Below are 10,269 nucleotides of genomic sequence, written 5' to 3'. Positions count from 1 at the left end.
CACACACGACATAAATCGCATTAAAAATTGTAATTGTTAGATGCCATATTAAAAAATGTAAGTAGGGAGACCATAGACCAATTAATTAGCCAAATGCTCAAGTGCATGTTGAAGATATAGTTATTGCATAGTATATTAAAATTATAATTGTTACATACTATGTTAAAGATTTAGTTATTATATATCTTGTTGAAAATTTTAGTTGTTACACGCCATGTCATAATTTGAACCGTTTTGACTTAATGGAAAAGATTTTCCGACAAACTTATTCTTTTGTATTTTATACTTTCAAGTCAACGTCCACAACATACACGTATCCTGCATGCGCCAAACATCTTTTACCTTAGTACTTAATTATAAGGAATCGAAAATATTTAGCTCTTGATTATTACAATTAAAACATTTGATCCTAAATTGACAAAAATCCAAAAATTTGAAATCCAAATTGAACAATTACTCCAATATAAACCATATAAGTTTTGATTAGCCTAGCTCTAACCTCTAGGGTAAAAGCACTTTATCAAGCATTGACAGTTTAATTTAGTGAATCAGCCGAATTAATTGAATCTTGAATATATTTAATCAAATCAGATTGTTAAAGAAATAAATTACATTTTTTTAAAAAAATTGTTAAATAATTCAGTATTTTCGAGCTTGTTAAATAATTTACTATTTTCGAGTTTCAAAATACCAACAAAGAAAATCATTAACAAAGTGTTCTTAGGTTTGTTGGGCTAACGGAAAGGGGAAATCTTGGGTTCAAAATTTAGACGAAAAACCATGGAAGGATTAAAGTGATGGATGTATATAAAGCCCACAGCACAGCATGGTTCAAGATTCCGGAAATTTTGCCAGGGAATAGAATAGTTGCTGCACGTAGACGTCGTAGAGTCGCTAATACCTGGAAGAAGAGCTATTATATATTAATGACTGGCATTGGAAATTAAAGCTGAAATCTTACATCAAATGATTCTGAGACTATGGTATATTCCTCATAATATTTTGCCTCTGCAAGAATTTTAATAATTTGGCCCCTTGACCTCTTGCTCAGCCCATCTGCATTTAAATCCTTGTGAAGCCGGTGAAAACACCTCGGAAAATTCTTCAAAATCCAACTCTGCTGAGGAAGATCATTCGTGTATAATGAATACGTTTTCTTTTTATTATGGGGAATATGTATCAGCATCCGTCAGGGTGGGTGTTTTTACAAGGTAGAGGAATCTAATGCTGCAGGCATTGACATAAGCTGAGCACATCTGATATGGCAGCTCTGCCAGCCCTAGTTAACTCATAACGTGACTTCTGTTTCATCACAAAGTACTTGTCCATTTATTCATGCGGTTGACTGAAGTGCTCTCGTCAAGGATAAAACACCAGCCATCACTTCTTTTCTCTTTCATTCCTTCTCAAACTCAAAAAGAAAGCAGGAAAAAGAGCATCTTTTTCTTATAAATAAATGAAGAAACATCCTAAAGATGTAAAACAGGTGGAAGTAATATCAAGTATACCTGCTCAACTGGTGAAGCAACTCAAGAGCTTTTGACAGTTTTGTTCTAAACCTCCTCACGTCAAGCTTGACGTTCTGTTTGTCCAAATATGTTGACCTTACTGCGTCCCATCCCTGTTTATGAACTGACAAAGGGTCCTTGATAATCACATGATCCAGATGGTACTTACTGCTCAGAGAGCTCTCTTTTGTCTTTATTTTATACTCCAAGTACCTCAAGTTCATATCTACCGCAGGTTCTCCAAAGTATCCTCTAGCCAGCCCATCAATAGACCCTAAGGGAAGTATTTGAATTAGAATTGCATTGTCAGGAAGGAAGAGCATGTTGGTTAGTCCAGCTCCATGGATGCCCATTAATACATCACAAGAGTTCACTATTTGAGCAACACTGCACAAGCTGGTCGAAATATTAGGCTCTGCAGTAACTACAGTATAGCCCAAGCTTGCTGCCATTCTAGTTATTTTGCCCATATTTGTGAATGTTCGAGACCTTCTTCTGGTTATGATCAATAGCCGAGGCCTTTTACCCACATCATCTCCTATTCTGATTGCGTTTCTCCTCTTCAACGAGTAGGTGCTTCTCAGGAACTGCCTGAAATCTTTCATGGATAGCTGGTCTTGGGACTTGGGTTGATCAATACCAAGTTCCTTGTGATATTTAAGGCCGACCATTATGCTTGGGTAGCAATGGCCATTTTCATCACTATCAAGGTTAATAATGTCATATCTAGATAACTTTCTGAGTATTCCTTTGAACTTGGTGATCCACCAAAGTCTATTATCTGTCACAAGAAACTGCACTTCTCCATCAAACTGTTTGGAAGTTATATATAGTGGAATCACCAGGTCACTGAAGTCATGGAAGTGGTTTCCTGAAAATCCTCCAAGGGAGAAAAGGATGGCGGGAACACTGTGAATCAGGTCACAGTCAAGAAACTCACTTGGATCTGACACTGAAGTTACTGACCAATTCTTAACAAGATCCATTGCAGCTGCGTTTTCTTTTTGTACGTATGGCTTTACAACCCATGAAATCTGTCCTGTTGGAGTGCCCATTTGTAATGAAACAATGGAAATGGTAGAGGAATTCCCCTGAACTCTAATGTCCCCATTGATTTCACAAAAATTGGATATTGGTTCCCATGCACTGCACATCGGCTTGATATTCTCAGATGTGCTCTCTGCAACTTCAAAATCAAAATTTAAATGAAAAACAAAAAAATCCTTCATTTTGGGGCAATGGAAAGTTTTAGAAAATGACAATTTAAGTCATATATACATACAATTTTCAAAAAAAAAAAGTCATATATACATAGCATGGAGTTTCTAATAAACAATGCAGGGTTTTTGTTGCCATAAAAATTTCAATGACTAGATTGAATTGGGACAATGGAGTTTCATGTCTGGATGTTTCAAGTTTCTGGCATACGTAATTTCTGAGAAAAGCTCGTACCCTTGAACATTGAAATTTGATTTCCAGCATCAATGGAAGACTGCAAACTCACTGCAACATGGATGAAAGTGAAGATCAGTGAAAAGAAAACAAAATTCAATGACTACCGAACGCTACACATAAGTCGATTTCAGCATGATATTTTTGGATGCTATCATGCTGCAATTGCAAATTTCCATTCTGATTTCAGTAGAATATAAAAACAGGAGTATAAAGCATGTCTGATAAATAGTATAAAAAATTATGACAGACGAATAATACTCAAGCAGACTCAAAGTGAAGTCAGAGATTGAAACTTATCAAACTCTTTCACATCCTTTGCCCTGAGCATTGGCTCCAATAATTGAAAGAACAATTTTCTATCAGTAATCCTAGTATCATATCTCAACCTGGCACAAGATGCCATGCATTCATTTCTAAAAAGTTAACAATGTTTTCTTCCCATTTTGGCCTAATTAATGTTGATGCTACTTGATTAAGCCACACTTACCTTCAACATTAGGTATGCATACTATCAAATACACATTCAGCCAAATTCTAAGAGGACGTGAACTTACAGAGAGAGAGTTGGCAGAAATAAGACTTGAACAGTATCGAAATGCTGCATGCCATAAATAAGCTTCCAACAAATGCTCCACATGCCAACCTCTTCAGTTTGTACCAACTAATGCTGCGGGAGAATATCCTGTAATTGTACATTTTGCTCACTACTCAGTCCTTTATGTCAATACTCTCATTTAAACCAACCAAAAACAGAAGCTCTGTCATCGTTAAGCAATAGTAGGGAGATAAATCTCAAAGGAAACTTGTTTGATTCAGAGTTGCTTTTCACATAGTTAGGATCTGGTGAAAGAGACAAGTGCAGATGATTGTGGAGACAGTCATCATTTCGTTTCATTGATGTTTGCTTCGCAGGCTATTTTTTGTCATGAAAGTTAACTGCCGGCCATACTCATTTCAACCTTGATAGCAACGAGCCAACTAAAGTTGTTAACAATTTTAATTGATACAATTAATGTGGTTGCTGATATTACTAAATAACAATGAGAATAAAGTACTTGAGCCCACCAATGTTTAAGCCTTTTATTTTAAGATAATTCAACGTAGATAAACATCAAGAGAATCATCTTCACAAACTAGGGGGAAAGAGCCAATTGTTTGATGACTCAACCTGGCAGCTGGAGTAACGGGTTCAAGTTGCAAGATCTTCCCTCAACTAGCGATCAGACCCTCGTTGGACACTTTAAGGTAGCAGCTTGTTGGCTTAAGAGATCAAAGAAGGAAGCAATATTTGATATTTAGTTTATTTAAAACTTGGAGTTTGAAACTGCAACGCACAATGCCTTCAAATAATGTTTGCCTCAGTCAGGATTTGACGCAGTGATGCAAGACTACAATACCATAGCATTGGACATGATAAACGGGGACTAACCATCTGGTAATTTAGCTATGGAACTTGTAGAAATGAAGCCACGACGAGTTGTGATTGTTAGTTACTTTATATACCCTCTGCATCTTGGTTTACAACATTTCTCTTTCAGCAGGACTCCGTCCAGCATTTGAGGAGAATGCATGATCACAATTTGCGCCACACACAGGCCACAAGGTACCTCTAGGCACTAGCGCTCATAGAAACCATTGCACATTATAACAATGCAGGAACAGATTCAAAATCCTCCTTTTGTTTTCTTTGTCATTTGATGTGTTTGATGTCCAAATGAGATGTTAAATAGGGGAGCAGTAGGAAATAAGCAAGCAAGAAAGAAAATCAGATCAGAGATCTCAGCAAATTATCATCACTGCATACTTGTAGCATCTTAAAATAAATGGAAGTACTAAACCCAACCAGTGTCTGTCACCAACCCAAAGTACAGGGTAGAAAAACTTCTCTTGCACCTCTAGGTAATTCATTATGACATTGAAATTTAAGTTTGAAAAAGTGGCACCCCTTCCTACATTGACATCCAAACTGAGTATGAGCAAGCCAGTATTTGATCTGCAAAAATGATCAAGCAGTTGGGAAGGTAATGCCTGCTGCATTGAAGAGAAAAAGTTACCCTTAACAAGAAACTATGGCATATCTACGGACAGCGACACAAAATTGGGCAATTGAGCAATGGTTTATCGCAGCCAGAAACCAATGTTGACTTTACATGAAATGCTCTCTCCATTTCCAGGGAAATTGAAAAGAGACATCCATAAAAAATGACAGACTTCCAACTGTAAAATGCAAGCAGAAAGAAAAGAGCATCAATAAGCAAATTGCAACAAAAGCAGGTGCCACAACTTGCCACATGGGATTGATGCGGGAATTAAGAAAACTCAGTTAATCGTGCAGCCAATGAAAGCTTTCTAAAATCTTGAAAGAATGAAGAAAAATAATGATAAATGAAATAAGCAAAATGAACCTATTCTCTGAGTTCATGTCATTCTTATTTGTTTAATCTCAATTCTTCATACTTTCTGAAATTCAGACAAATTTTGGTGGAGTAGGATAAAACTAGCTCAACAATCTTAAATTTATTGAAATTTGGTTTCCCATGGATGAGCAACATGGTATGCCGAAAACTTGTCCACTATTGTAAGGAGAATCAGTTTGGGTGTCTGAGGGCATGCACAGTAACATCAGGCAGAGTCAAGAATTCAGAGTATCACAAGAAAAGCCCGACCAACCGAAAGAGTGCAAGAGAAGCTTCAGAACTAAGGTGAAATAACTTGCCAAATGCCATATATCTTTTAAATGACATTCTAAACATTGTATGTTCAAACCCTGGCATGTGCAAAGGAGTACTGCCTCTATTTCATCAAATCCATCATTTTACATTTCAATTGAGAATTATAAATTGTTTGTCCACAATCCAAATGGGAAATACTATTGGTTCTTAAAATTTCTTTGAAGCTACTGACAAGGGCAAGGAAGCTATTCCAATATTAATCAATAGCAGCATGCTCTCAGAGTTGAGATGCAGGGACCAGAAGATATTTACCATAGGGATGAGAAGAGGGAAACGCAAGTAAAACTGATTTTATATAGATAGAGAGTTGATAAGCAGGGACCAGATGATATTTACAATAGAGATGAGATCCAGGAATGCAAATAAAATCGATTTTATTTTTTTTATAAGGAATAGCTTAAGAACCAATTACATATACAGCATCCCAAGATTCTCTGTGGACAAAACAACATTGTCTTGCAGCATAGTGATTAAACGTTAAATGAAAAGCATTCCAGTTCTTTACTTGCCAAAATGGTCAACAGAATATGTGTTTTCCAAATTGAGAAACCATGAAAGGCAAGTTACATACTCTGCTAAGAAATTTTTCTAATTTTGAAATACTGGCAACAAGCTGTCCAAGAAGATGGCTGAATGTACTAAACAACAACCTTTCATGAAGTCAAAAAGCCATTCGACGTGATTACCTCTACTTGTTGCGTTTAGCAGCACGTCTTCCTTGGCCTTTCTTAGGTGGTCCCTTACCACGCCTCTTCAACATTTCAAGCTTGGATAAGCGTTCTTGTTCTTGTCGGGCCACGACAAGCGGATCATCATTCTTGATGTCATATGGGTACCAATCTGCAACCTTCTCACCAATGAGCTTTTTGCGTAAAGTCTTATGGGGTGATCTCTGCCCTGTTGGGTTAAGTATATGTCCAAATATTCTAGCTCTAGCTTCAGTAACCCCAGCTACAACAGCCGAAGCCAACATGCTCTTCAAACCACCACCACTCATCCTCTGCGAAATTCCGTTATTATTATCTCTATCAATTCTGTTAAATGTTCAAATGAAACTTTCAGCGATAGCATACCAAGAAATCAAAAACATTTTACAAAACAAAATGCTGGACATCTCACTCAGAACTCAACCTAAATAACAGATTTAGATCAGAAATGTGTGAAAAAACATTGCTCTGAAATTTTAGGCCATGTCATTCCCATTTTCAATAGGGAGAAGAAAATAAAACATTTAAAGAGGAAAGGATTAAGCTTAATCCTAAACTTGAAAACCATTTTTACTAGAATCTAATTTTCTATCACCTGTCTTAGGAATCCAAGAAATGGGCATATTCAACTAAGCTGATTCTTAAGTAATTTCCTGCTAAACAGCGTAAACTCAAATTCAAATAATAAAATGAAACCAAAGAAACTGAATTATTTACTATAATTTTCAATATTGGCTCATAAGGATTCATACCGTGGTTTGTTTCAATGAGTAGCGATGGCTTCCTAGGAAGAGCAGTAGCAGAGTAGGGTTTCCCTGCTTTGAGGGAGAGGTTTAACGGGTTTATACAAAAAAAGAGAGTGAGCTGTTTACTGAAACTTGGGCCGGCCATGTTCGTTAAATTTGAACCCAATAACGACTCTGGATCGACAATAAAATTTGGGCCATGCAAAGGTCGATCAGTGGCAGTCTCTCTTCTCTTAAATGTTGCTTGCTTTCAAGTTTTATCCCCTGGGCAAGAATTAATTTTTAAAAAAAATAAACCCCAACTATAATTTTTTACTTAATATGTTATGCATTTTTTTTTCTAATTAGTCCCTTGTAGATAAGTTCTGATTTCAAAAGACAATTAATCATTTAGTATAAATTAACTAATTAATTTTTAAATTAAAAAATATTTTAATAAGTTTAAGGCACAGACATTGAGGTCTCATTGCCCACCAGCCTGTCTCATGGGAATGCTGCTTCTTGCCCTTTAAAAAATTAAAAAAAAATGGGAATTTATTGGGACTGTTTGTCATATAAAAATTCAACATGGAATCACTCATCAGTCCCAAGAAGTTATTAAAAATTTTGTTATATCTTCATTTGACCAGAATCATTACAAAATATTAGACTTAAAGGTCCGGTACTATTAAATATTTTTATTAATATTTTTAGTATTTTTTACAGTATTTTGATTAATTTGATTGTATTATATAAATTTTTAATAATATTATAAATAAAATATATTTATAAATATTACATTCATTAATAAAGAGTTACTCTTTTAATATTACAACTAAATAGGAAAAAGGTGTAATTAAAAATTTAAATAATTGTTTTTTTAAGATTTTACTATTTGAAAAATATATTATCTAAAAAATGTAATTCAAATCAAAATTTGTTACAGTGAGTAATCCTTATAAACTTTCAATTTCGTAATATGTGATAAATTAAAATTTAATCTAATAGTATTATCCTCAATTTCTTTCATGCTCCTTTAATTTTGTTTCATTTTTTTAACTTTTTATTTTTATAGATCAAAAGACAACCATGTTGGATTAATGATTTCCATATAATTTTTTATTCAAATTAAATATTTAAAATTGCATTATAAGTTTTGATCAATGTAAGTGAAATAGATAAAATAAATTATTTGTGAATTATTTTTATAATTAAATAAAAATTTTTGTAAGTACTTGACTAACTAGATGTACAATTCCTAAACAAATCATTTAAAACTTTTGAAAATATTTAATCTCATATTATTTTAGAACTTAGCATCGTTGAGAACACAATCAATCAAACATGATAAAGGAAAATTGTGGGGAGAGATGGACATTGAGGAGCCCTAGTATAAGTAGTCTAGTATAACATGATAATGTGATAAATTAATAAATTACATCTTATATAAGAAGATAATTTTTAAAATTAATATTTATCCGATAATATTGTTTTACCTATTACCAAGGGGTCGGTAATAGCTATTTCTTCTTCATGTATGGGTACAAGGCTCTAGTAGTATATTTATATAATCTTTGAAACAAATGCAAAAATATAATTAACTCATCATTTAAAAATAATAATCCGTACTAACAAAAACACAACGCCATACCTAGTACCTACTAATTAACTATAAGAAAAGGTATTTGTGTATTATGAAGCTTAAATCTTTACAATGTTATACATATCTATATATACAGATTTGTGCTGATCAAAAAATTATGGTGAAGATTTGAGAAGTAGATTTCATAGAGGCAAATTCTTGTTTAACATATTTTGGTAGATTTCATGTTTGAAGGCATTGATTTTGTGATTTACATTGATGTTGGAAAATCTGGTGAGTTAATGTTGTGCTATTACTTCTTATCTTTTCTTTTGTTGTCCTTTATATCCCCCCACAAGATGGTGGAGCCATTGGTGACACCAATCTTGGACCTTAAGTAGAAAAACCCTTGCTTAGCCAGAGGCCTAGTGAGTCCATCTGCAAGTTTATCATTTGTTGGAATGTAAGAGACCTTAAGCTATCCATTTTGAACATGTTGGCATACAAAGTGGTAATCAAGAGTTAGATGCTTCATTCTTGAGTAAAACACAGGATTGGAACTTAAGTATGTAGCTCGAATGTTGTCACAGTGCAAGATTGGTGTGGAGGAAGAAGAGACACGCAGTTCATTGAAAAGATTCTTGATCTAGATTAGTTCTATAGTGGTGTTGGCAATAGCTTTGCATTTAGCTTCTGTGGAGGATCTTACCACTAATCTTTGCTTGGATGATTTCCAAGATACAGGATTACTTCCAAGATATATTATGTAGGCAGTAGTGGAGGTTCGATCATCAAAGATTTCCAATCCAATCAAAGTCATTGATGGCAAAAATTTTTAGAGATAATTGTTTGTTTAAGTGCAGCCCATGATGAATGGTGCCTTTCAAATATCTTAAAATTCTTTTGAGACTTGACTAGTGAGTAAGAGTTGGTGAATACATGAATTGAGATAATTTGTTGATGGTATAAGTGATGTCAGGTCTAGTCAATGAGAGGTATTGAAGAGAACCAATGAGCTTTCTATAATCTAATGCATCAACTAAACTAGTTCCATCTTTAAGTTGCAGCTTGATATTGGTAGCCATTGGTGTGGCAACTTCCTTGGCATTGTCCATTTTAAATTTTTACGGTAGTTCTCTTGTATACTTGTGTTAAGATAGGAACATGCCTGTAGGTGTTATGGTTACCTCCACTCCCAAAAAAAATTTAAAAGTTCAAGATCTTTCAAAGAAACAAAAATCATAGGAGAAACATTAAATAAGAATGGCTCATTTATCAACACATGGTTAAATGTAACCAATGCATATAAACTGTTCCAAGTTCTTAAATATTAATAACTCTATCTCAAACCATCAAATTGCAGCTCATTTTTCTATTCCATGATCATCTTTGGTAATATCCGAAATCAGCCATCAATAGATAAATTTGTTTATTGTCTCTAAATAGAAGAATAACAACCACCCATGACGATGAGCATCATACCTTTGATTGACAGAGTTATCATGCCACAACTTGCAATGCAATAAATATCTTACAATAGCCATCATAATCATCCGTTTA

The 10,269-nt window shown here is 34.4% G+C and overlaps 2 protein-coding genes across 7 annotated transcripts; both read right to left on the bottom strand.

Moving 5' to 3' along the window:
- Positions 1–1,038: 1,038 nt before the first annotated feature.
- LOC110422580 (alpha-1,3-arabinosyltransferase XAT2-like) lies at positions 1,039–6,519 on the bottom strand. 2 transcript variants are annotated; one of them, XM_021436552.1, is made up of 4 exons: positions 6,382–6,519; positions 3,518–3,645; positions 2,961–3,011; positions 1,039–2,694 (listed from the first exon to the last, which is right to left on the bottom strand). In XM_021436552.1, the coding sequence occupies exons 2-4, from the start codon at positions 3,570–3,572 to the stop codon at positions 1,499–1,501; spliced, it is 1,302 nt and encodes a 433-aa protein (XP_021292227.1). In that variant the 5' UTR covers positions 3,573–3,645; positions 6,382–6,519; the 3' UTR covers positions 1,039–1,498. The 2 variants fall into 2 exon arrangements, with proteins under 2 accessions (XP_021292227.1, XP_021292228.1); XM_021436553.1 differs by having other exon boundaries at positions 1,039–2,688.
- Positions 4,743–7,258, bottom strand: LOC149526808 (37S ribosomal protein S27). 5 transcript variants are annotated; one of them, XM_021436555.1, is made up of 3 exons: positions 7,155–7,258; positions 6,382–6,729; positions 4,743–4,994 (listed from the first exon to the last, which is right to left on the bottom strand). In XM_021436555.1, exon 2 carries the CDS (start codon positions 6,690–6,692, stop codon positions 6,384–6,386), a length of 309 nt encoding a protein of 102 aa, XP_021292230.1. In that variant the 5' UTR covers positions 6,693–6,729; positions 7,155–7,258; the 3' UTR covers positions 4,743–4,994; positions 6,382–6,383. The 5 variants fall into 5 exon arrangements, with proteins under 5 accessions (XP_021292230.1, XP_021292232.1, XP_021292231.1 ...); XM_021436557.1 differs by having other exon boundaries at positions 4,743–4,991; XM_021436556.1 differs by having other exon boundaries at positions 4,743–4,956.
- Between the last annotated feature and the right edge of the window lie 3,011 nt (positions 7,259–10,269).

Source organism: Theobroma umbraticum, unplaced genomic scaffold (assembly GCF_002168275.2).
Source record: "Theobroma umbraticum cultivar Fairchild unplaced genomic scaffold, ASM216827v3 scaffold_146.0, whole genome shotgun sequence".
In the NCBI taxonomy this organism is placed as follows: Eukaryota; Viridiplantae; Streptophyta; class Magnoliopsida; order Malvales; family Malvaceae; genus Theobroma; species Theobroma umbraticum.
The sequence above is the reverse complement of the archived record's forward strand: the minus strand, read 5'-3'. Positions and strand labels throughout refer to the sequence as shown.